The 27470-nt window shown below is 38.6% G+C and overlaps 4 protein-coding genes across 4 annotated transcripts in view; 3 read left to right on the top strand and 1 right to left on the bottom strand.

The window, feature by feature from the left end:
- LOC134812705 (POU domain, class 2, transcription factor 2-like) overlaps positions 1-27470 on the bottom strand; it is a 1142226-nt gene that overhangs the window by 736320 nt on the left and 378436 nt on the right. The window lies entirely within an intron of this gene.
- On the top strand, positions 18270-20666 carry LOC134812449 (E3 ubiquitin-protein ligase TRIM37-like). Its single transcript, XM_063819873.1, has one exon. The coding sequence runs from the start codon at positions 18283-18285 to the stop codon at positions 19717-19719; it is 1437 nt and encodes a 478-aa protein (XP_063675943.1). The 5' UTR covers positions 18270-18282; the 3' UTR covers positions 19720-20666.
- Positions 20841-22737, top strand: LOC134812969 (arginyl-tRNA--protein transferase 1-like). Its single transcript, XM_063820603.1, has 2 exons — positions 20841-21525; positions 21772-22737. Exons 1-2 carry the CDS (start codon positions 20849-20851, stop codon positions 22535-22537), a joined length of 1443 nt encoding a protein of 480 aa, XP_063676673.1. The 5' UTR covers positions 20841-20848; the 3' UTR covers positions 22538-22737.
- Positions 24702-27379, top strand: LOC134812767 (dynactin subunit 3-like). The gene is made up of 4 exons (XM_063820329.1): positions 24702-24827; positions 25892-26047; positions 26208-26345; positions 26716-27379. The coding sequence occupies exons 1-4, from the start codon at positions 24702-24704 to the stop codon at positions 26842-26844; spliced, it is 549 nt and encodes a 182-aa protein (XP_063676399.1). The 3' UTR covers positions 26845-27379.

Below are 27470 nucleotides of genomic sequence, written 5' to 3'. Positions count from 1 at the left end.
TATAGAGTTCTAAACAGTGCAAATCTGTCAAGTGAAAAAGTGGATCTTGCACTGGCAACGGTTAAAGAGTTTACATATGCAGAAATGATCTCAACGATATCAAAGATTTTTTCTGTACATGTGAACAGATCAGGACTTGACCAAGTGACGGGGTCTTGTATCAAGACTGAACCAGAAGAGTCATGTAATTTTACCTCCCATGGTTACAGACGGAGTAGAGGACAAGATAGAGGAGGTCCCATGAGGAGTAGGGGAACTCTTAGAAATCAGGGGAATCCGTATGTGAGAGGTAAGAGGCCCAGATCTCAGATCAATTGCTTCAACTGTGGGAAGAATGGTCACTACTCAAGAGAGTGTACTAATCAAGCAGCACCAAACCCAAATTGGAGATCTGAACAAGGGACATCGAGAAATTTCTTGGTTCAAGGTCAACCTGCTGAGATGGAAGTAGATGACTCATTGTCACGTACATACATAACATTGCTTACTACAGTGGCTGATCCAGAGTCTGTGCTTTACCAGCAAAACAGTGAAGTGAATTCACTAGTTTTTGAGACTCTTTCTTGTGCAGTTATCGATTCAGGTTGTACAAAATCTGTCGTTGGCGAGAATTGGGTCAGCCAGTACATAGAAACACTTGATGATGCTGAGAGAGAGATCATGATGTCTTCAACTAGCTGCCATACACCTTTCACGTTTGGAGATGGTAAGTCAGTTGTGTCAAATAAGCTCATTAAAATTCCTGGAAGAATCGGAAGCAAAAGAATCTTGATTGAGGCAAATGTTGTCAAATGTGATATTCCTCTTCTGCTTAGCAAGCCTGCATTAAAAAAGGTTGGTGCAATCCTTAACTTTCTTGAAGATACTCTCGAGTTCAATGGAGAGAAAATACCCCTTTTGGAGTGCAAATCTGGGCACTATTGTGTGCCTATCTGTAACAAAAAGAGGAGTCTTGTGGACTCCAGTGTGAAAGTATTTCTCACAGTTACAGATGAAACTTTTGGTGGGAACAACAAAAAGCTTATGGCGAAAAAGGCACTTAAACTCCACAGACAGTTTGCCCATGCACCGATGTACAAACTAAAGACCCTCCTAAAGAATGCAGGTTTTGACTCTAAACTATTTCTTGAGGTACTAGAGGATGTATGCCAAAAGTGTGAAGTGTGTCAAAGATACTCTAAGCCAAAGCCCAGACCAGTAGTTGGTCTCCCACGATGAACAGTGTTTAATGATTGTGTAGCTATGGACTTGAAAACGGTCCAGGGAGAGGTAACATTTCTGCACATGATTGACTGTGCTACACGATATTCAGTTGCATTGTTGGTTCCAAATAAACGAAAAGAGACAATTGTAGAGGCAATCTGTTCTGGGTGGATAGCACAGTTCTGGCCTCCCCGCCGTTTTATGGCCGATAATGGAGGGGAGTTTTCTAATGCAGAATATGTAGAAATGTGTGAGAGATTCAATATCGAATCACAACAATCGGCAGCTGAAAGTCCTTTTAGCAATGGTATGGTTGAACGCCATCATCAAGTTCTAGCTGAAAGTATGATAAAGACAAAGCAAGATTCGAATTGTTCGTGGAAAACAGCTTTGAGCTGGGCACTTAGTGCTAAAAACTCTTTACAAATGACGGGTGGGTATTCACCCATGCAGTTGGTTATGGGTAGAAATCCATCTTTCCCCAATGTGATAGACAGTAAGCTTCCTGCAATGGAATCGAGTAGTAGTGTCTGTAGTGAAACTGTAGAGAATCATCTAAGAGCAATGAGGATTGCCAGAGAGGGGTTTATAAGAGCAGAGAATAGTTCCAAGATCATGAGAGCTTTGAAAAGCCAGGTCAGAACATGTAATGATGTTCATCTCGATCCAGGGGAAAAGATTTTCTATAAAAGAAACAACAGTGACTCCTGGCATGGACCAGGTGTTGTCATAGGTCGGGATGGTCAGACGTTTGTTGTAAAGCATGGATTTCAGATCATCAAGGTACATCCTTGTCACATTAAGCCAACATATGTCCCTGAATTAGAAGAAACTGGTAATTTGAAGGACAAAAGTGATCCCGTCAGTGTCAAAGCTCCTTCAGAATCGAACAATGATGAATTATCTGACTTTGAGAAAAATATGACAAGAACAGAAGAAAGAAATCAGGATGAAAATGACAGTTTGCCATTGGCTCAGGCGCAAATAACTGATGAAATAGATACTCCTTCTAGTGCTCCTGTAAGCACAGCCAGTGTTAATGGTAATGGAAATAAAAACCTCCCTAAGACGAAAACTTCTGTGATGTACAAACCCAAGTACCCTGAAGAGGGAGAAGAGGATGTCTGGGAGAAGGCTTACATCCTTAGTAGAGCAGGTAAGGCTGGAGGAAAATACAAAAACTGCCTGAACATTCAGCTTGATGGGGAGGAAGAAACTCATTGTGTCGACTGGTTTGAGTTAACAGAGGAATGGCACGAAGATACAGAAGAGGAGCAGGAACATGAAGTTATGTTTACAAGCGTTACAGATTCATGTGAACAAGCAATTGTTGATGCTAAGGAGGCAGAGCTTGAAAAGTTTTGTACCAATAAAGTCTATGAGGAAGTTCCTGATGAAGGTCAGAAAACGATTGGTGTGAGGTGGGTAATCACAAAGAAGATAAAGAATACCACGAATGTGTACAAGGCACGGTTAGTTGCTCTAGGCTATCAGGAGAAAAATCAAGCAATACGATCAGATTCCCCAACATGCAGTAGGGACTCAATCAGATTGGCAATTACTCTTTTGCAAGCAGAGCATTGGAAACTGCAGCACATTGATGTACAGGCTGCTTTTCTACAGGGAAAAGATATCTCAAGAACAGTATACATTAAACCACCAAATGAAGCTAAGGTATCTGGAAAATTGTGGAAACTCCTCAAATGCATCTATGGCTTGGTCGATGGTCCAAGAATGTGGTATGTCGAACTAAGAGATACCCTAGTAGAGCTTGGTGTAGCAGTGTCAGTGTACGATGAATCATTTTTCTTTTTACAGAGAAATGATAAGCCGTGTGGGATCATAGTGATCCATGTTGATGATCTTATGTTTGGAGGACTGGAAATATTCATCAAAGAGGTCATTGGTGCCCTAAAAATGAAATACAAGCTCAGTATGGAAGTCGATACATCCTTTACGTACACTGGGCTCGATCTCAGTCAAAGTTACAGGGCAATCAAAATATCACAGCTGGGTTATGTAAATCAAGTGAGCAGAATCAAAATCGACCAGAACAAAGTAAAACTGAATGCATGTCCAATCAATGAGGCAGAAAGAAGTCAGTTGCGATCAGTAGCAGGACAGCTGCTCTGGGCAGCAACACAGTCACGACCAGATATTGCGTATGGCACATGCATTGCATCCAACTCCTATGCTTCGGGAACGATCAAAGATCTGAAACTGGTGAACAAGACAATTGTGTTTATGCAGAAAAACCCACTGTCAATCAGGTTTCCTTCACTTGACCTTAAACACACAACAATGGTTGTATTCAGTGATGCTTCCTTTGGTAACCTGGCTGATGGATCCTCACAAGGTGGGCATCTTGTATTGATGGTTGACCGATCTGGTCAGTGCTGTCCACTTACATGGCAGAGTAGAAAGATAAAGAAAGTATGTAAGAGCACATTAGCTGCTGAAAGTTGGGCATTAGTTGACGGCCTGGAGTCTGCAGAGCTGATTAAAGCGCAGTGGAATGAAATTGTGAAAATAGATGTTCCTATAGTCTGTATAACGGATTGCAAGTCTCTCTTTGATGCTGTGAAAACAACAAACACCCTTGAAGACAAAGGGTTGAGGATTCCCATGGCTTGTCTAAGACAACGATTCAACAGAAATGAAGTACGTTATGTGTGGGTTCCAACAAATCTCCAGCTTGCAGACTGTTTGACAAAGGCTGGTGCATCTTCGTCTTTGTTGCGTGAGGTGTTAGAAAAAGGGACACTTCCTAGTGAACTGAGACAGTACTCTGTATTGTAAGCTCAGTAATTGATGTAATGTGTAATGAACGTTGGAATTGAACTATTAAACTGTAATGTATAATGAAAGTTAGAACTGAACTTTTAAAATAAAAAGTGTGAATGAATGAGAATGAATTATTTGATATAATTCTATTGTTTTGATTGAATTGACCCACGGCAGAATCTGTGTTTTAAAGGTAGCCCAGTTTGATACTTGGGTATGTTGTTTTTAGGGATTTTTAATATTTAAACATTTTTAATATTTGAGAGAAAGTTTAGGGAGATTGTGAACTTGATATTCTCCTATTATATTTTATATGTTTGTATCTATATTTGAATGTGAGTTAACTCCTTATATTTCAGGAGTATGTTATATATATGATGTCTCTGTTAGCCGTGGGGTCTTTGTATATCTATTGACTTCTTTCCTGACTTATCAACGTGTGTCATTGCTTCTCTGATTTAACAGTCACTACCTAATCTGTCACACTGTGCACTGTGAGTGGGATTGTGAGGAGTGTATGTGGGGGAGTTGCTATGCTGAAAGACAAGTACACTCAGTTGAGACGCGGTTCGCAACGCATGCGGAGACAAGGCGCGAGGAGGCGGAGCTCTACTGGTGGGCTCTGGCTGGGAAAGACCAGCGGGCGCGGAACGAAACCTAGAAGAGGCATGCAGCAGTGACATGGCTGAGCAAGAGGACCGTAACATACTCGTCATAAAACCGTCATTAAGTTCATTCATAACATTAGAGATATATCTGCTGCATATGTTATAAATCAAATTGCTGTTTAAACGCTCGAAACTATAACTCACATTCCAAAACCACACTATAAAGTCATGTCCTTGTCTACCCCATACATCAAAATAATACATGCACGTTCCTACAATATTCATCAATGCTTTAAAGCAGGACTGCAATAACTCCAGGAATATTAGCTCGAAAAGTCTTGTGCAATGTACAATTACAATTCTAATGTGTTCTATTGCGTGTAATGTACTTTTACAAATAGTTGTCCTTATCTCTTTGTACGACTGATAAGGGCCATTACAGCAATCATTTAAAGTGTCCAAACCATTTCTAGAGTAGTATATAGTGTTCGGTGTCTGTTCGATGTTTGTTGAGTTTCTGTTCTGTTTAGTGTTGCAGTTCCAATCTATTCCGCCATCTGAGATGTTGCTGCCAGGATCGTACGTTAGACTAAGTACAGGAGCGGTAGCAGTCGGGACTGTGCCAGGACCATAAGTTAGACCATAAGTTAGACCAAGGGGTGGATCAGGAGCGATCGGGACTGTGCCCTGGCTGGCCAGCATGGCCGCCAGGGCGATTGTTGAAAATATTGTTGCTGACGTGGCTTTTTCGTGGTGATGCAATCGTAGGGGCATGCAGTTGGTTCAGATAACTCTCACCCCGTCGACGGCGTCGAGAAATTATCAAATTATGCATTTGCGCCATACTGGACACATTTTATATTTAATATTTTGTGGTTTGTAGAAATTAGTGTCATCAAGAAAACAACAATTTTTTTTTTTTTTTTTCAAGAAAACAACAATTTTTTATTTAAATCAATTATAGCAACAATTTGAAAAACTTTAAAGTTCTTCTATTACCATGGAATATACTACGGGTATGGTGACTTGGGCTATTGAGTTGTTAAGTAGATTAAGATTAGTAAACCTGCACTTGCATTGTATTTATAAAAACCAGAAATTAGGCTTCACGGTAAAATGGAGAAGCAGGCTGATCTTGGAGAGAGCAGACCGTAAAGTTTATGCACCCACCAGGGCTACCTACCTACCCCAGTTGTTCTTTTTTGGTTTATCAGCTTGTATTGTTATATTTATGGACCCCAAGTCACCACACTAAGAAGGAGTATGTAAAAAAAAATAAGTTAAGTTAATATCATCACCTCAGTTTAAAACAGTAAATGTTAAGTTGAGGATTGAATTTCCTAGTTAATTTAATGGTTGAAACGTTTGGGAATATAATAATGTTGGTATTTGTATCTGCTGCAGCAATAATATCGATATGTCATTTGTCTAGAAAATTTATTTTGCCACTTCAATAGATATTGGGTCGGCAATTTGGTGAGTGAGTGATGAACTGGTTTGGTCTGTGACTGAGTGAGGGGCGATGTGAATACATCTACAGTATAGCTTAACTGGCGAGCAAGCATCGTCCCAGTCGGCCGGGACGAAAATACCGAGTCCAATCACAGAAAGTTAACCAAAAGATAAAAACAACAAGAGCTCGGATATCAACAAAAATCACACGCTCCAGACGACGGGGGAAGAGAGGAAAGGAAGTAAGCTGCTGGGCTCAACATATTTTGATAATTGTAAACAAATTTGTTCTTGTGCCCTATAATAATTTGGTATTGAGGTATGACCCTGTACTGTGTGTGATAGTGAAAATGAAAGTGAATGTGAATCTATAATGCGAACGAAATGAGTTATGGCCAGACGATTCTTCAATTTCAAAATAATAAAGTCAAAGGACTCTGTTTTAAAATACAAGCTCATTCTTATCGAAGTTTAATTCTGTCCATTCTAATTCTTCGTACCTGGACTGTATCTTGAGTAGCTCACTTTTCAGTGTTACTTTAACTAAGTTCGTTGACTTAGTAAAGCTTATCAAACTGTCAATTTTTCGACAGTCGTTCCACATTTTTGTTGATTGATAAATGAAAGAGGATGATGGGTTCGGGGTGATGAACTGGTCTGAACGTCTTTGTGATGGTGATCTGTGGAGTAAAGATAGGAGTGAGATTGGAGATTCTAATCTGACAATTTTGAACAGTTCTAATAGACATGTGTATTTGTACAGGTTGTGGACAGTAAGAAGGCCGTTCTTGTTAAACAACGGCTTTGTATGCTCTTTTCCAAAGAATTCCCTTCCTAGGATTTGTTCATCTATACAACGTGTTCTGGCACATGTTCTAAATTTATCTAGATATGCTTCAAGGTCACCAAATAGTATTCTGATACATTTTTTCTGAGTGATGAAGATAGGTTGAAGCATATTGTTACTCGACCCCCCCCCCCCTCCCCCCATACCGATATTCCAAATCTTAGGTGTGACTCAAATAACGTGTGGTACAATTCTTTATGGTGTTTTTTCAGGATAACGTGTCGTATTCTACTGAGTCTTCCGATCTCACACCTAAGTTTCGAGTTGAGGGCTCTTATTTGGACATCCCATTTTAGCTTTTCGTCAATAATAACACCTAAAAACTTGGTCTCTCTAACTAAGAAGAATTTCAAACAATATACACATAATATAACAATTACCTCAATTTGCCTCAAATGAACAAAAACATTATGACCTTCAATCGGCTTGTTGGAGAAATGTTAAGTGCCAACTTCAACCAGAGTGTGTGGCACCTTGGAGTTGGCCACTTCTTAGATAGTAGGGGACTCCTTGCCACCAACCTGACCAGAGGTGGTGATGATATTCATTTAGGAGTTTATGGTATTACCAAATTTGTGAGATGTGTGAAGCATTGGGTGTATGTGAGAGAGAGGCAAGAGCGGACAAGACGTGGAAAACACAACCAGTCAGTGGGGTCTAACAACCCCACTTAGTAAAAATGATTATGAAAATGATTAAAGATGTGTGTGAGCCATGTAGTAGATCTATTAACATCGGACAACCTTTACTAGAGTGTGAAAACTGTAATAATGCCATCCATACTAAGTGTTTCAAATCAGCTAAATACTCATGCAAAAATGGACTATGGATGTGCTGCGAGTGTGCCAGTTCTGCAGAGGAACGGTACTGCCCATTTCCATCTGATGAGGAATCTATAGATTCTGATAGATTCTATGATAATAGAAACCAGGAAGATGCCTTAATTGCATAATATGCCCTTGTACTTGAACGTTGCCGTCGCTACTCTAAACTCGAGTTCTTAAATGCAATCAAGCAGCTCAATTCCTCAAAAAAATCTATGTTATCAACTTTATTCTACAATATAGATGGAAACGCATCTAACTTTGATAGCGTCCTAATTGAACTCAAAAGTATAGGGCACTCGTTTGATATGATTGGTCTTGCTGAAACCAATACTGATCCTGCACAGCAGGGCCTGTACCAAATTCCATCATACACAGGATTCTATCAAGAAACATTGGCAGGTAAGAAAAAAGGCACAGGTGTTGCACTCTATGTATCTGACCATTTAAATACTGTGGTCTTAGAAACGGCTTTTACCCGACTATCTCCATTGCAACACATTTTCGTCAAAACTGTAAAAGTTCCTGTATCGATAACATTTTAACAAATAAAATTGAGAATATAGTCTTATCAGGTGTTATTGAAGAACGGCTTGGTGAGCATGCCCCTATATTTACCTTCACTTCAGTAGAGACCCCTCGCAGTACAGAGCCTCAGAAACATGTCCGCTATTATGATTACTCAAGTTCCAAATTAAAAAGCTTTGTAACTGAACTTGAGGTAGAGGTAAACCAGCTCACTCCTTCAACAAAATTTGATGAGTTTACGGCATGTTTTGACCAGACACTTGACAAACACTGCAAACTGGAGGTACCGAAAGTGACAAAAAGAACTCCTAAACTTAACCCATGGATTACAGACAGTATCATCCAGTCTGTAGAAAGAAAGCATGAACTACGTAAGGAGTGGTCTGACACCGTTACCAATAAGAACCCTGGTGGTAATATCTTGCTATACCAAGTATTTAGTGATTATCGTAGGATGCTCAAAGCTATCATTAAAGCTGCCAAACGTTGGCATTACTGTAACGAAATTCTAAACAACTGTGAAAACAGCAAGAAAACCTGGCAAATTATTAACGAACTCAGAGGCAAAAAGAAGAGGCAAACCAAGCCCCCATTTATCATTGATAACCAAAGAATAGTTGATAGAAGAGCAATTGCTAATGGATTCAATGCTTGGTTTGTCTCTATTGCACCAAAGCTGAATGAGACACTGAATAATCTATCTAATGGCCTGCCTATATTACCCATGAAAACTTTCTATGACTTCCTGAACCCAAGAAATGAAAAAAATATTAGGTTAGAAGATTGCTCCTCGAACGAAATATTGAAAATCATAAGAGAGTTCGAAAATGGTAAAGCCAGTGACATTCCCATAAGTGTAATAAAAAAGTCATCTCATGTAATTGCACCTGTATTATCGAACTACTTCAATATCCTTATGACCCAAGGTATATTTCCTGATGTCCTGAAAACTGGTAAAATAACACCTGTATATAAGAAAGGTAACCCAGAAGAAATCGAGAACTACCGTCCTATCTCCACACTGTCCGTCTTCGGTAAGATCTTTGAAAAGCTCATATATTCTAGAATATACGGATTTGTTAGCTCCCAGGGAGTTATATCGAAGACACAGTTTGGATTTAGGAAATCTCACTCTACATCTCATGCAGCCAATTACTCTGTAGATTTAATTACGAAATCTCTTAAACTTAAGAATCATGTTTTAGGAATATTCATTGACCTTAGCAAAGCTTTTGACACCATCGATCATTCAACACTTCTTATAAAATTAGAGGGATGTGGAGTGAGAGGAGTTGCAAATAACCTCATAAAAAGCTACTTAACAAACAGGCAACAATACACTGAAGTTGTAGGAGAAAAATCAGATACCCTATCTATTCAATTTGGTGTCCCACAGGGTTCAATTCTTGGACCTCTCCTATTTCTTCTTTATATAAATAAATAAATAAATAAATTCTAACATTTATTACACGCTTCGACATTAAAATATACCCAACAAAGATGTACATTTAAGTCATTCAAGCGAGACTTAGTGTTGAAATAGCAAGATTATGGACTTTTTAAACAGTTCAGATTTTATGAACAAATATTTGTATGAAGTTACCAAAATTATGCACTTTCATATCAGTTCAGACATTATGGACAAATATTATAAATATTATCAAAAGCTAGTTGGAAATAAAACGTCTTTAGGGCATTTTTAAAACATTCTACAGATGATAATGATCTCACTGAGTAGGGTAATTCATTCCAAATTTTTGGTCCACAAAACATAAATGCAGCATCTGTTCGTCTGAAATGAGGAGCAGGAGGAACTTTCAACAAATAAAAGTCATCATCTAGTCTGGAACTTTGTCTTCGTACTTCCCTTAGATTGACGTGTCCTTGTAAGTACTGAGGGGCTATGTTATTAAGACACTTGAAGACCAGAAGTGATATTTTGAACTTAATTCTGAACCAAACAGGCAGAAAGTGGAGCTTTTTGAGGTAAGGCATGATAGGTTCACGTATCTTTTTTCCGTAAAGACCATCACCATGAACGACATCACAAACAGTTCTAAACTAGGATCATTTGTTACCTTTGCTGATGATACTAATATATTTGTTGTCGGCAAAACAAAACGTGAGGCATATGAACGAGGAAATGAGCTTGTGTCATCATTACAGTCTTATATGAGAGCGAATAAGTTACATATAAACATGTCCAAGTGCTGCTACATACACTTCAAACCCAACATGGCAGGTTCTAAGTCAGAGATTTTATCACACCCTGAACCTGTACTAACCATAGACAACTATCCAATCAAAAAGGTTTCATCCGCAAAATTTCTGGGTGTTATAATTGACGAGAACCTATCATGGGAAGATCACATTAAAGCTCTTAAGCGAACCCTAAATCATTCCACATCCACTTTATGTAGACTTCGCTGCTCCCTTCCAGAATTTCTACATCAACAATTATATTATACTCTGTTCGAATCACATCTTTCCTATTGTATATCTGTATGGGGTGGGGCAGCTAAGCAACGTATAAGCTCAATATTTACTGCTCAGAAGTACTGTCTCAGAGTACTATTTGGTGATAGGCTGGCGTACCTTGATAAGTTTAAGACTTGTGCACGTACTAGGCCTATAGGACACCAGAAACTTGACCAAAAATTTTTCATAAAAGAACACACCAAACCGATATTCAAGCATAATAATATTCTAGCTATACAAAATCTCTATACATACCACAGTTACCTCGAGCTCTACAAGATAATGAAATTCCGTGCTCCAATATCCCTATATGAGGGTTACACATGTTCGTCGAGGAAACCCTGCCTTCTTATCTGTCAGGTAGACCCACCTGACAACCACAACACTAGGTCAACCAAAATTTTTAACATTTTAACCCCAAAGTTCAGAATGACTGACTTTACTACTAATGTAATGTGCTTGCGAGGAAAACTTAAAAGTGCGCTATTAGCCAATCAGCATAACCACGCCCTGCTTGATTGGACCGTGAAAGATTTTGACTGCACAAATATTATTTTCCAAACATTATAACTGGCTGTTCACACACATCTCAATTAAATTCCTCTAGGCTACTGTTTTCCAAGTCTTGTCCTGTGAGTAAAGAATGTGTGAGAAGGTATTAATAAAATAAATGTATATTTTTCGAATATTTAAATCTAATCTGAGAATGAAGTATAAAGAAATTTTTAATTAGCACTGTATAGTTTAAGATATTTATAGCTTATTATAACCATTGATACAAAGGCCATAATCTTTCGCAAGCTCTTTAATAAACACCTTGAAGCCACATTTTATATCCTTGAACCACACAATATAAACTAAAGCATGTTTTAGTGTAGACTTTTTGTCACAACAAGACTGCAACCTATAGTAACAACTATAAACAGAACCCCTAATGTCTACTAACAAATTTCTTCTAGTCCTAAAATGAGCCCTGTCTCTAAAAACCTAACTGAACTAGCGTTTCGGTGTGTGCAAAAGCTTTCAGGCACGCGCATTCCTTGCCCCGTTAGTTACCTGTCCTTCCAAAACCAAACTAGCAGTCAAGGACAAAAAGTCATACACCAAATGGGCATTATATTTTATGAATTGTTTTACATCTTTTTATTCTGTAAAATGTGCTAAAATTAAATTTCTTGTTTCATTTTTTTTATAAAATTATTCAAACAATATACACATAATATAGCAATGACCCTATATAAAATCAACCCTTTAAGAATTCAAAAAATTAATATAAATTCTTGTTTCATTGAAATTTCTTGTTTCATTGACTGTTGTTCTCAAAAGGTCAAATCTTACTCTCTTCCTAATAAATGTCATTGCCTCACTATATCGTTGGCCTGATTTCCTAGAAAGTTTTTCCGCTAATTTCTTGAAGAACTTATTAGCTTCCCTTCCCATACCCCCAGTGGTTGATAGGACTATCGGTGTAAACGTCCCATGTTCCACTTCTACAATCCTTTTATTGTATAAATTCTTTTTCTGTCTCTCGTGGCTATTGTACATAGTGGTTGGAGATCCTAGAGCCTTATTGGAAGGAGCTTGAGCATGAAATACTCTTACATCTAAAAATGCCCTTTCCAATGGGTTCCATACACTCCTAGCACTAACATCTAATCTAGCTCCATCTGCTTTGTTGGCCCCTGGTCTCTCTAACTTGCTTTATTACCGTATTATTAAAGTTTAGAATTTGTATTCCTTAAACCTACAAATGATATGAGAAGAGGCTTGTCAAAAGATTTCACTGGAAGCCTTATCGATTTATGATAACGATTTCTGTTTCTTAATAATCATAAATTACATACATATAAACACAATACAAATAAAACCGGCCGTTCTACCGCAGAGCAAAAGTTGTAAGCATTAAACAACTGAATGACGCTATCTCCATTATTAAAATTTGTTTATATAAGATTTTACAACATTGCTAAAGTATTTAGTATTAAAATATTAAAATCGATGTAATGAGTTGCGACGCGCAACTCTGAACTCAACGCGCGAAACGATTACATTAATAGGTTTAATTTGTAAACCTACAACTTGTGACACAAATACTAAAAGCCGTACATTCAATTCTATATTGCATTAATTAAATTATGCAATGTTAAACGGAAATAAATAATGCAACGTGCTGTAAAGGTTTTTTTGCATTGTAGCTAGAGTTGAAATCAAAAATAAAAATATTTGTATGTTTTTTAAACATTAAAGCTTGAAAATTGTATTTTTGATTTTGTTAGTAAACTTGTAGCGAGATGCGTTACTGGGCTGCGCCGTGCACTCAATTATGCTTTGCGTTGTCATACGTTGTATTATATGACCCGCCTGTATCGTAAAAAATCTACTATAGTGAAACTCCATTATAATGAAACGACCGTGGGGGTTACAACGTAATACAAGTGAAACATCTGTCAATGGGTTGCGCCGCGCATTGCATCAAATAATGTTTTTCGCAACCACGCATTTTCTTGTCATACGTTGTATGACCCGCCGCGCACGAAGTGCGCGGCTCCCACTGTATCGTCAGGACGATAAAGGTGAAACGACTGTGGGTGTCACAACGTGATACAAGCATTTTCGGTAAATTGGCAACGATCGACTGTATAAGCAATAAGATAAGGTACTAAAATCAGTTCACATCGAGTAGTTAAAATCAAGCGCTGCATAAGGTAAAAGACCACTAGTTCACATTGAGAAGTTATTTTTATATTGAGGCAAAGGAAATTTGCGGCTTTTACTAATTCGCTCGCCCAAAAATTTCACGTGACTTTGGTTTTTATGGTTTTGCAGCCGTACAAAACGGTTTTTACATAAACCCTAATCCCAACCCTAACGCTAACCATAACCGGAACCCCGAAGCTATCCATAACCCTTCAACCCTTACTATACCTGTTACCACAACCATAACCCTAACCCGAGCCCTAAACAATCGAATTCATGATCATGTTTTACTAGCCGCAGTGAGCAGCAGTGAGCAGCAGTGAGCAGCAGTGAGCAGCAGTGAGCAGCAGTGAGCAGCAGTGAGCAGCAGTGAGCAGCAGTGAGCAGCAGTGAGCAGCAGTGAGCAGCAGTGAGCAGCAGTGAGCAGCAGTGAGCAGCAGTGAGCAGCAGTGAGCAGCAGTGAGCAGCAGTGAGCAGCAGTGAGCAGCAGTGAGCAGCAGTGAGCAGCAGTGAGCAGCAGTGAGCAGCAGTGAGCAGCAGTGAGCAGCAGTGAGCAGCAGTGAGCAGCAGTGAGCAGCAGTGAGCAGCAGTGAGCAGCAGTGAGCAGCAGTGAGCAGCAGTGAGCAGCAGTGAGCAGCAGTGAGCAGCAGTGAGCAGCAGTGAGCAGCAGTGAGCAGCAGTGAGCAGCAGTGAGCAGCAGTGAGCAGCAGTGAGCAGCAGTGAGCAGCAGTGAGCAGCAGTGAGCAGCAGTGAGCAGCAGTGAGCAGCAGTGAGCAGCAGTGAGCAGCAGTGAGCAGGAGTCCCCCCTGGGATCATTTCGTCCGTAAAATTTTACACAATATAAAAGCTACAATAAATTATCTATAAATTACATAAACAAACTTAAAAGACCTTATAGCTCGTCTTCTGCGCTCCTACTAAATCGCTCGCCCAAATTTGAAGAAAATTCTTGTGAAAAGGCCCTTTGGGTATGAAATTGATTTGTTTCGGTGTATTTTTGGACGCTGATTCCGAATCTGCACCCCCCCCCCCCCCATGACGTAGGGTTAAAATGCTTCGCTGGAGAAACATGGCATACTGACTTAAGTCGGCTTCTTGGTCCGAGTAACTACAATTCCTCGCCACACGTCGCGGTCAAGCATAACAGATCTTATCTCTTCAACAGGCTGGTGTCCTTCTTTAGCATGTCCAGAAACGTAAGGTGGGGCCTCCCCGGTCTCCTGTATCCATGCTGAGGGTCCCAGAACAGAAGTTGGTTTGCCAGAAGGTCGTCATGCCTGGCTAACTCAAGCCTCTTCAAATATGCTGATGATGGAAGCATAGCAGTCTCTCACATAGATCCTATATGTGCTCATCGAATTATGCAGTTGATGTGCAAGTACCTTCATGTCTGGTGCAGTAAGTGGAAACTTATCCCAAACTGCGACAAAAACAAGACTGAGTGTATTATGATCACACCAACATCCTCATCTGCACCTGATGTCACAGCCTTTGGACCACTCATTATCGGCAATAGACCCATAACATATACATGTCAATCAACTGTTCTTGGACTGAGGATAGACGACAAACTTACGTTCAAGAGTCACGCAAAATTGAAATTGAAACAATGCTGGTTTGCCTGGTACAGGATCACTCAAAACTCCACCCGCCACAGAGGCCTGAATGCAAGCTCACTCAAAATGCTCTTCAAAACAGTAGTACTCACAAAACTTCTATATGCTGCTCCAATATGGCTAAAAGATAACCTAGACACTTTCAAAGACTTCTATGCCAGGGTCCTCTTGAAAATAAGTGGATCCACTCACCATCCTCCCAAAGATTTGACATCTGTCGCGCTTGGAATTCCACCCCTTGAGATATCCTACAAGATGATCACTATAAAATTCATAATAAAAGCACTTACAAGTGACCCATTTATGCAAGGACTCATCTTACAGCTAGAGGAGGCAAAGGCCCATCGATATCAGCACCATATTGATGAGATACGTAAGTTCCTAACGTGGACAAGGGGGTCCAACGAGCTCAACAGAAGCAGAATAGACCTTCTGACTAGTGTCCACAACGGTGTTGTCAGCTATTCAAAAGACGAAATAACCCGCTTTATGGACTTCACCTGGAATAAACATCTCCTACTGAACCCTAGAATAAATCCGGGTGAGATACTGGATAACATCGATGAGAGGAGCAAAAAGTTGTTTCCTCGCTATTCAAGCAGGAGCACAGACACTAAAGTAATGTCTCTCTTGCATGGCCATGACATCACCTTCACAGCATTCAAGGCAAGGGTTGCCAACAACTGCGACCCTCAGTGTCCGAATTGTCAGATGTTGGACAACAATTACCATCGAATCTTCTCTTGTCCACTGTACCGCTGTTCCTACAGAGAAACCATTCAAGAGCACTCCACTAATGACCAACCATGCTGGTCTATCTTAAGAGATGGTAGTGATGGCAGCATCACTGCCTTCCGATCTTTAGCACAGATCGCCATCGGTGAACTATCATAGAATTGATACTTATACTTATAGTACTCCTTCACCTCCATCCCCCTTCATGTCCTACATCTCCTTATGACATCACTCCCCCTTCAGCCTCTACTACTCCTTTACTACTCCATCTACTGCCTCATCTTCTGGACATCATTATCTTCTAGTTTAGTTGAGAATTCTCAACATCCACTTCCAAGTCGAGTACTCTCGACCCACTTAGTCCACATACCTTGCAAACTTACAGCAGGGTATTTGTAATGGTCTAAGTCCCTAATACACGCCAAAGATGGTTCCTCTATACTCAACCGTAGGAGAAGGGAATTAGGTGACTGTATTTTGTTCTAATGTTGATATTAATATAAGTATGTTCTAGTTGTTACTCCTTTTGTTTTAACGTTTTTATGGTACTCTCCTTAAATTATTTCAATGCAGTCACTCAGATGATTTTAAATCAGGACACTTAAATAAAGACACATACTCTGCCCACAATAAGGGGCCATAATTTTTAAATTATGTAACAGTATAGAATTATTATTATTATTATTGCCTGGCTACATGTCCAGCCAGTCTCATTCTTCTGGAGGCTATCATGGCATATGGCCATATGGGCAATGCAAAATGTTAACGTCGATTATTTATCTGAATTTAATACAATAACATTGTACATGTCACATATAAATTGGGTAGCTAAATGAAACTTGCGCCACAGAATTTTCCATTATTAGCATTGCAGTGTCCACGCCCTGTATTGCGTTAACGACCGAAATTTTCCCAATATGCAATAATTATTTTGCTTCTAAAATTTTCTGATTCCATTACGAAACTTTATCATTGCGACGGATGATTCATATTTGATTCACTATTTGGAGGACTATATAGACTTCGCCGCTTCGACGCGCCGTGCAAACTAGCATTCTTGCTTCGCATCATCATCAACTTGCATTCTTGCTTCGCATCAAGATCGTTGCTTTGCTTTGCTTTGCAATTACGATCTGGAAGGGTTGACATCGTCAATCAAATTTACTATTTTATATTGTATATGTTTTATTTTCAGATGGAATTCAAGCTTGGTGTTGCGCACGCAATCGTACTAAATACTTTTTGTGTTTATAATAGCAACCAAGATGATTGCCCGGCGCCGAGTTCTAGACTCCTCGACAGTTTAATATTCGAAACGAGTATCCTTTGTAAATTGTTAATGAATACTTTGTACCCGCATTTATGTAAACTAAATTTATGAGTAAAATAAATAAATAATAGAAACAGGACATTGCTTGTAGGTTTATAACTTGTAGCGCGATGCGTTAATGTGCTGAGCCGTGCACTCAATGAGGCTTCTCACAGCGATGCGCTACTGTGCCGCGCCGAGCTGCCATGAATTGACATCGTCAATTAAGTTTATAACCTTCCAAGACGTGCGCCGAGTTGGATTCGTCGACGTGGTCTTGAAACAAATGTTTTACGAGTATCACTTGACCATTGTTAATGATCTGACCCGGCGCGCGCTACTTCGTAGCTCTTGCCATCGGGCCATAACATTTCGAGAAGAAAGCGGCGCGCGCTACTTCGAAGAAATTTGGACGAGTAACATCCGTCAAGAGTATCACCCGTTAAGACATTGCTTATGAAGTAATGTATGTGCACCATGTAATTAGCGTTGACTTAATCCTTAAAATTAGTATTCCTTGATTGGAAGTTAGCCTTTATAACTGTTTCACTATTATGAATGGAAAGATAGTCTTAGGAATCGAGCGCCACTCCGGATCTCGAATATGTCTGTACTCTGTATTTAATGGACCAACTGTCTAGTACACTGTTTAATGCTCTTCTATTCGAACAATTAAATTCGACCTGATTTTAGTTGTACAGCTTTGAATTTGATATCGATAAAAAGTTTCGAGAAATATTTTCTGCATGCTCATTACCAAAAAAATCGTGTGTAGTCGTGTAATCATTACCTGAAACGACACTACAAGTCAATAGCCATAGAATATGAAGCTATATCTCACGGGGGCTATCTAGAAATTTAGATGATTGCATTTGTTCCATTTGATGCATGTATGTATCTCTAAATTGCCTTAAAATCTTAAGATTGTTCTTTAAAATAATTTTGTAAATTATTTGAATGCAGTCACTCAGATAGGTTTTATACCAGGACACTTCAACAGGGAGCATAATATTTTCATTGACAGGACACAAATGCTGGCCACAATAAGTGGCCATAATTGTCTCAATTGTGTTACTGCAAAGATTTATTATTAATATTATTCATTTCTAGCTTATCAAACTCCAAATTTATCATTAGAGGTATTCCCCCGATTTTATATAACTACTTAACGATTTCTCACACAGGACAGATACATGTTATCATGCTCTCAAAGGAAAGAAGTAAACTCATGGAACACCTGATGTGTTGTGTCTGTTTGGATACAGTCAAGGACCCTAAACTATGCCCAGCATGCTCAAAGATGTTCTGCTTTTCCTGTATAAGGCAATGCTTCACTACCAGCAAGAGGTGCCCCCTTTGTCGGCATTATGTTAGGGATATCAATCAATTCATCAATTGTCATTGGGTTGAACAGCTTGCAGAAGACATTGACAGCGCCGAATCCCTAACAACTTGTTCAACTCATCCAGAAGAGCAGCTCTCTCTGTATTGTAATGACTGTAAAATTGTTATTTGTAGCAACTGTGTTTTGTTTGGACATGACCACGAAAATCACGAAATTTCCTCTTTCAAAGAAGTGTGTCAGTATAAGCAGGATGAGGCCTTGGAGATAAAAAATGATTTTGAGCAGAGGCTGAAGAACATATTGGACATTCAGAAAGGTTTGCATTCGAATTTCCACAAATTCACTAAAACAAGAGACAAGTGTTTCCAGCAAATGCATAAAACTTATTCTGAATCGCTCATGCTCTTGTATGAAAGTGGTAGAAGAGAGTTTTCTTCAAAAAATCAGATTCTTCAACAGGAAATTGATACATTTAATGTTGCTTTGCATGAATTGAAGGAAGTTACAAAAGCACCTATCGCTGTCGAGGCATTGGAAGGTATTGAAGATACATTGGCCAATTTACATTTGTTACAAAAAACTGACCCTTGTACTTCATCTGCTATGAAATATGAAGCGTTAGATGTTGCACCTAGTTTGGACAGAAAAGTCTTGGAGAATGCAATGAAATTTGGTCCACCATTTAGCAAGACCACTGTTTGTCTGCACAATTTCACCTATCTTTCACAGAACGATAAAATCATTCACAGTTCTTCCCTGAACTTTTGTAATCTGTCTTTCAAACTAGAAGTTCACACTGGAGGGCTGGCTACAGATGACATAGCTCACAAACAGATTGTCTCACTCTTTATTATCCTGACCGAACCAAAAGAGTTATCTGAAAACTCAGTTTATGATTTCTGTGTGGAGATTGTTGCAGTCAATCAGTTTGGCAATGAACATGCCAACAAGAAATCTGTGTTCCTGTCAAAGTTTGGTTCCAATCAGTACACCACTGTTCCTGTTCCAGACTTTATTCTTAAACTTGACTCTCTGAATCAATATGGTTATGTGAAGCAAGATGTTGATTGTATGGTACTCAGATTCTCAATGCGTCCTATTTCTTTTCAAACTCTTTCCAAAATTCAAGAAGATTACATTGAAGAACTGAAAAAGAATGGTTGCGATAAAAGGAGAAGTGTGTCTTCCTTACCACGAAAATCAGAGTCTAGTACGTCACAAAATGAAGCTGAGGAGGGTCTGTTAACCCAGTTGGTTAATAAACTTGCATTCCCAAATGCTCTTGTTCCGTAATTACATTCGTGTTGTAGCCAGTTCTGTTATGATGTGACTACTATTGATCGTTGTTTGGATGTACAGTACTAAATGTTTTTAAACTTTTATGTGGATTTTACTAATAAAATTAGGAAAGGTAGGGGGATGATAAATGATAATGTTTCAGAGATAAAATGAGAATTACTTGATTTTTACTTAATATTGTTTTATTTTTCTACTGAATGCTTGATCAGTTTCAGTGACCAAAACATTCATTTTTGATTGAATTTATGTTTAATAGTTCAGTAGTGAACTCTTTTTATTCCAATCTATATCTAATTTATTATGTTGCTGAGAGCATTTACATTAAAATATAATCAGTATTGTCAACTTTCAGTATCCTAACTGTTATTTTTTGAAAATAAGAGCTAAGTTTTTATCTTAAGAACAAAGGGTTTGTTGACTTTTTCTCTGTAATCGACAGAGAGTGCTGGGATTAGTAATTGGATGGAGTTTGTAGTCCTTGCAACTTGAACGTTCCTCAACTTTCTGAAAATTTCCATTTTTCTTTAATCAGCTCCTGTTCCAATAATAAGATTTTCTTGTATTTTGCACAAAGTTTACCCTAGTAAAACGTAGCTTAAGTCCACTCCATGCCCGATATCGATAATAAGATAGTACATCTTAAAATCATAAAACAATATGCTAGATAGTCTAGAATCCCAGCCGCTTGCTGGCTATTTTCAAACTGCCAAAACGACAAAACATTCTAACCGCAGGTCGAAAGTCCAATTCCTGCTGATTTCTTTCTATTGTTCGAAATAATTGGATTGGGCTTGACATTGTACAGTATTGCATTTTTGGACTGAAGTTTTTAAAAACTTATTTACAGGTTATATTATAGATTTTATTCTTATCTTGATAATATTATACCGTAGTCTAGAAATTGACGAAAAATTACATGTTTGAGAATTAACTTTTTAGAGAAACTTAGTATGACTTGTAGTGAGATTCATATTCAACGTGATACTTTAAATGCTCCAAATCATCGTTAAAATCAAAATTATTTTTTTAATGCTTAAATCAATCACCATCTATCATGGTTAGTTGCAAAATTATTGCTTTCTTTTTATTTTGTACATTCTTTTATCCGCAGTCAGAATGTGACATGTCATTTGACACGGCAGGGTATTGGTACGGCGAAGGAGAGGGGCACCGCTGCGGGTACTGTCAGAACGAAACTACTAACATCTCCACTGGGCTCTACCTCTCTTTCATTTCCCCCCACCGCTACAATGCACTCATTGACAGAGGCTGGAGACGGTCGGGAATGTACATGTATAAACCCAGCATGGAGAAGACGTGTTGTCCTCAGTACACTGTCAAGTGCAATGCGCTGTTATTCAGGATATCACGGAGTCAGAAGAAAGTGCTGAGACATTTTATTGAGTATTTAGAAAATAGTAAGCCTGGCTCGTTGCCAAGTCGTGGACGTGGTCAGATGTCGACGGATGTGACTGATGTGGCAAATGATCATCATGAACACCCTTCTGTTACCCACAATGTGGAAATAAGTCCTGATGTTAAAGCAACAGTTCCAGTTGATAATGGTAAACCTATTTCTAACCATGTCACCCACAAAACCTCAGCCACATCTAGTGCAGCCGAAACTACTGAACCTAAATGTTTTAAAACAGGCGCTCAACTAGCTGACTCTAAAAAGAAGAGGGACTTCAGGAGGCTGAGAAAGCTAAAGAAGATAGCTGCTGAGAAGAATTTATCCTGGGAAGAAATGGACGTGAGGTCTTTAGGGTCCCAACCTGATCCACCCTCTCTTTCTGACAGGTTTGTGGAGCGATCATTCAACATGTTAAATCATCAACCCATAAATTGTAACAGTGTAAGCAAAGGTTGACACTTAGCAGGTTTTACTTTGATAATATCTCGGGTATTGGTGGGTTTACTACTTCATGATATGAGGTTGTTTTTTGGTGTTCAGAACGTTTTAATAATAATAATGACTATTAATGATAGAAATAATATTATACAAAGCAAAGTTATCTTACTTTGTTTAACTGAATTATCCCCCAGGTTATCGCGAGCCATAGCCAACAAGAGACTAGAAATAAAACTGATTCCAGTAGACAGGGACAACGCAGAAAGCGAATTTAACCGAACCTTCAGCGAATCTCACAAGGTATTCCAAAAGTACCAGATGGCCATCCACAACGACACTCCAGACGAGTGCAAAGAACAAAGCTACAAAAGGTTTCTCTGTCAACCTCCCTTTAATTGGGAGGAGGAAGATGAGCAGGGGGGGTACCATCACCAGTACTACCTTGACGGGAAACTGGTTGCAGTCGGGGTGTTAGACTTACTGCCGCGCTGTCTTTCCTCTGTTTACTTCTTCTATGATCCTGATTACGGTGCTCTGTCTTTTGGGACCTTATCTGCTTTGTTTGAGATACAACTCACCCAACAAATGAACACTAGACACCCAGATATTGCGTGGTACTACATGGGTTACTATATTCACACGTGCCCCAAGATGAAATATAAGAGCAAGTTCTACCCTTCTTACTTAACCTGCCCCAAGAAACACACCTGGTGGCCGATAGAAGAGTGTGAGAAACTACTTGATGAGAACAAGTTGTGTGTGTTTGATGAGAAGACTGAGGAAGAACCTGTACCCACAGAAGAGGAGTTGGGAACTTTGAAGGTTTTGTTAGGTCGAAGTTTGTGTTTGTACAGTGTGTATAAGATGATGCAGGAGGAAGATGATTATAAAGACATTTTGGTGGATTTTGTGAAACTCGCCGGCTTGGAGAACGCACGAAATATTTGTATTTACCATTAATTATTGATAGTCTCTAGTTTATAATACACATTATTATAGTTTATACGGTTCTGTGAATTTAACGAATTTAGACTTTTAGAGATATTTAAAATATCATTGACTATCTTGTTTTGGTAGGTCTACATCTGTAATCTGCAGAAAGTATTTTATGGTGTGGTTTATATGTCATTTAAAGCACCGAAAATAACAGACCAGATGAGCTAGACTGATTTGATTTGAAACTTTTACAAAATAGCAAATATACAAATGTACAGCAAGTCGAACAAACATATAAAATGGGCCGAAATGTATAAATGCTATAAAGCGTGGGTCAGTGAAACAAGTACAGAGGACAACTTTCAAAACAGGAGTTTTATGGCCGCCCAAAGTCTCAATAACATCACCTCCACCTAGTAATAAAATTATGAAATATGAAAAGTGTGAAACAATCAAATAATAAAATATTCAAAATATATAGTTGTCTCTTAAATACAGATAACGTCTGAAAATTCTTAAAATAATCATCACTCCTTCATATATACTGATCAGTGTCCGAGAGTGTAACTCATGATGACTTCTTATCACGGCTACATACCTTCCCGTACCGGATGTAGTGGTCGAGATGAGTCTGTTCTGCCCTCTTCTTCTTCAGGTCAGTGACCAGATGCTTCCTTGTTGCTCGTTCTTCGCTGGATCTGTCTGGACATATCCATACATCTTTGTGCTTCTCCCTCAGTCTCCCTGTTTTCATCAGAATCTGATGAACCGCTGTTGAGCTTGGGACGGTGATCTTGACTGGTCGGATAGCCGTACTACCTGGCCTCTTCCAACCGACTCTAGTCGCTTCGAAGTGAGGTTTCTCCCCGATCTCCTCCAAAACTGCGGTAACTAGCGCTGGAAGCTGTTCTTCCTCCTCTTCTTTCAGCCCAAACACGATCAGGTTCTTGCTCCTGTCCTCCTCTGCAGCCACACTCTTCATCACCTTCTTCAGGATTTTACTGTTGCAGACCGTACCACTTGCACTGTTCTGTTGAACAGCTGCACTATAGTTCTGAATCCCTGACTCCACCGTTGTTTGGACTGTCTCCTCAACAGACGTCTTAAGCAACTGTAGTTGTTCGTCCTTCTGCATCAGCAGCTGGCCCTGCAGTCTGATCACCTTTTCTTTGTCTGCTAGTGCTTCCGTCTTGAAGCACTCGATGATCTCCTTCAAGAGATACATCTGACTATTCTGCCGACGAACAAGGTCTACTGCATCCACAATCCAGCCAGACAGAGTCTGTTTATCCTTAGTCTTGATCTTTTCACGACTTTCGTAGTCAATTTCACGGTAGTCCATATGCAGGTCTTTTTCTAACTTATCGGACCAGCGTGCAACACAGCCTTCCACATCTTCCTGTTGATCATAGTTGAACTCCTTAATCAACTCCTGGGATCGGGTCAAAGTTGGGTCATCCCCCATAGTGTACTTGTATAGTAATGTACAAGTACACACGCAAAGGTAAACTACACGGTAGCAGCAAACTGAACTTATTGCAAATTTACAAAAGATAAGAGAGCTCGATATTTGCAACACAAGCTACACTGATTACACACACAGACTAATTTAGAGTCGGACCAATTTTGGAATTTGCACATTGTGTAAATAAATATAGTACTGTAATTGTATATAGAATATTATATATCCCGGAATATTCAAATGTTAACTACAGGTCCGGTGTTCGGTGTTTTACGATGTTTTATTGCAGTAGGCTGTTACTTGTTTATTGTACCTTTTATAGCACATATTATCACATAAATCAAATTTTACTCGATAGTATAATATATTTTGGTATTATTAATGAGTGGCTTTCGTTTCATTTTGTCGTTATTTCTCATTTCATTAGTATGTCATTATAAATTCTGGGTTACCTGCAGTGTCTGCTTCCTGAAGAAATATCTTGGAGAGGTTCGCTGTTTATCAGTCTCATGATAAGATAATGATTTTTGGGATAATATCCGGTAGTAGAGACTAGGTAGGACAAGTGAAACTACTGTTTAGGAGAAAACGCAACCAGTAGTTTCACTTGTCCTACTTAGTCTCTACTACCGGATATTATCCCAAAAATCATTTACTTCCTGACCTGTACTAATCCTATTCTAATGATAATAACAAATTTATTAAAGATAATACCCCGTTAGCAATATGGTAGGCGTTACACCAACAGACTTAGCAATGTTGGAGGACAGAGTGGAGCAACTGGAGAGAATCTATGGTAAAAATGCTTCGGAGAAAGAAGCTGTGAAAATATTAGAGGAGCTCAATACTAAGGTTACTATTATTGATTTTTTGATACCTGTCAAAATTTACAAGATGGAAATATTATCATCTTTGCTCTTGCAACTTGACTCCAAGTTCCAAATCGCACTTAAAAACAACAACATCAAACAACAGTAACCATAGAAACAGCAGTAACAAGTCGTTTTACCATTAGTAGAAGCTCTTACGGGCATTGTCTGCTCGATAGGCTAGGGACCCCAGATACACCTTACTAGACGTATTTTTGACCGCAAAATCGATTTAAAGCGGTTTCAAGATGATTGGACTGATTTTCCCCGGGTAAAATCGCAAAAAACCGATTTTTGGGCCAAAAATAGGCCAAAAAACCATGTTTTTTGAACTTTTGAGCAAGTTAATTTCGTTGGCATATCAGCAAAATTTGCATGAAAATAGCTGAAATACAGCCGCACATGATGGTATAAAAATTAAACAAATCCCTCTATTTTTCCCCAGGTAAACATCCAAAAAGGTGGTGAAAATGTGCCCTTTTTTGCTTAAAGTTTGAATCATTTTCTGCAGTTGTACTAAATCAACCCAAAAATAGTCACATCGTGTTTGCCTCAATTTTTCCTTTCCGAGAAGTACCCACTTCATATACTTTATCGAAGTTTGAATATTGTAATTCCGCAAGCGTTTTTGCCAAATTTTCGACGCGTACTACGCGCAAAAGCATTTAGTTGTTATCAATGGGCACCCGCGCGTTCATCAACAATTTCAAACAGCTACAACTCAGCGAGATGATGTCTGTTCTAGCTCATATTTTCACACCAAATAGAAAACAGTGTGATCTTATTGCTGACAAAATATGAATATAATTACTCTATTGGCCTAAGAGTAAGAGTTATAGACTGTCAAAGTTTAAAACGCGCATTGTTATAGCACGTGACTTATAAGGCCATATTTATATTTCTTAACATATTCTCGATCCTTACACATCATACTATTGTGTCCAATTAATGGTTAGGTCTCCAAACTCATAGCAGAAACCCCGTTTTTTTGCCCGTAAGAGCCTCTAGGTACTACATAGAGACAAGTAACAAACACGTCCTTGTCAGGTGGACAAGATGCTTGGCAAGCACCCAAAAACACAAGCTCTACTGAAGAGACTAAACGAACTGTCCACCTACACAAACCCCGGCTTTATCATGCGGTATGATCCCTCCAAGTTCATTCAGCAAGAGTACGTTGTTGGCAGTACCAACCGCATGCAGGTAACACTTTCAAACCTACTCCAGTCTCACACATGAACTCGGGCATTTCCAAATAATCAGTATTTAAGTTTGAATTTTTAAATAATTAGTTTTTGTTCCATGTTGGGAAATATGTTCTGTAAAAAACACACCTTTTTATTGATTTTCACTCGTTTTCCAGAAAGCAGCATCAGATGCAAAGCAGATAGCTGATCTTAAGAGTGAGGTTAATCCTGGGAATTTGAAGAATGTGCCCGAACTCGAGAAGAAGATGGGACCTCTCACTCTGAAGTGTCTGAAACTACATGACGATGGGGAGGTAACTTATAATCGCCAGACTTAATTAAACTGCTGAATAATTATATATCCATTGGTATGAAATATGAGCATACTTAAAATGCACTGTGGAGGAACTCATTAAGATTAAGATTAAAGTGAGCATTAAATTTACATTCCATAACAAATGTTCCTGTTATTGCAGGTTTAATTAACTAATTAATTAACTAATTAATTGACTAATTAACTAGTTAATTAACTAATTAATTACCTAATTAACTAGTTAATTAACTAATAAATTACCTAATTAACTAGTTAATTACCTAATTAACTAATTAATCGCATACTTATTTTCTAATTAATCGCATAATTAACTAATTAATTACCTATTAACTAATTAACTAATAATTCAGGCGGTTAACAAGGAGATTAACGAACTAGTAGGTAAGTGGAATGAAATCCTGAACACTTTATCTGAGCAGTTTGTAACCTGGGATAACATCCTAAGAGAACACGAGGAGGCGGCTAAAGATAACGAGTGAGAAGTTTGACTATTACCTGGAGAGGGGGGAAATATATAACGCTTCTAACTGAGCTACAGAGCATGGTACTAACTAATTGAGATTAGAGTTCAGTGGTATGGAGGAATGTTATATTGAGGATTAACGTTTAATCATGGTGTTATAATACTGCACAATAATAGTTTTGACATTTACTTTGAATAATGTTTTTGACGATCTTATTCTTTGAGAATTGAACTGGAAAGCTTAGATAGAGTACTTTACTAATTACTTAGATAGAGTGTTAAACGAAGATCTAAATTCCACAATCCACTCGGTCTATTTGGGAATTTTTCCCTACGATCTGTACCATGTTGTAAATTGTGGGTTTTTGTATTTATTTTTTAATGTGAGCAAGAAATCATCAATGTTATAGAATGACATATTATCGTAATATTTTATTTAAACGTTAGATTTAGATGTGGCCGAGCAGAATTCAGCTACTTGATTACCGTTTATCTTATTTATGCATTTTGTATGTTTTGTAAATAATCATTCAATTCTACTTATATTATGAGGGTATTTCGTTTTACTTATTTTACATTCGATGTCACAGAAAATAAAAACATTTTTAGAAACCGAAGTTTGTATATTCTACTAGAACTTCC

The sequence above is a fragment of the Bolinopsis microptera genome, chromosome 3 (genome assembly GCF_026151205.1).
Source record: "Bolinopsis microptera isolate Bmic1 chromosome 3, MBARI_Bmic_1.0, whole genome shotgun sequence".
Classification (NCBI taxonomy): Eukaryota; Metazoa; Ctenophora; class Tentaculata; order Lobata; family Bolinopsidae; genus Bolinopsis; species Bolinopsis microptera.
The sequence above is the reverse complement of the archived record's forward strand: the minus strand, read 5'-3'. Positions and strand labels throughout refer to the sequence as shown.

Excerpts from the sequence above, each read along its gene's own strand:
- LOC134812969 (XM_063820603.1), top strand. The coding sequence starts at position 20,849 with ATGTCATTTGACACGGCAGGGTATTGGTACGGCGAAGGAGAGGGGCAC. Across the intron at positions 21,526-21,771 it reads CCACCCTCTCTTTCTGACAG|GTTATCGCGAGCCATAGCCA; the intron begins GTTTGTGGAGCG and ends ATTATCCCCCAG.
- LOC134812449 (XM_063819873.1), top strand. The coding sequence starts at position 18,283 with ATGCTCTCAAAGGAAAGAAGTAAACTCATGGAACACCTGATGTGTTGT.
- LOC134812767 (XM_063820329.1), top strand. The coding sequence starts at position 24,702 with ATGGTAGGCGTTACACCAACAGACTTAGCAATGTTGGAGGACAGAGTG. Across the intron at positions 24,828-25,891 it reads TAGAGGAGCTCAATACTAAG|GTGGACAAGATGCTTGGCAA; the intron begins GTTACTATTATT and ends CGTCCTTGTCAG. Across the intron at positions 26,346-26,715 it reads AACTACATGACGATGGGGAG|GCGGTTAACAAGGAGATTAA; the intron begins GTAACTTATAAT and ends CTAATAATTCAG.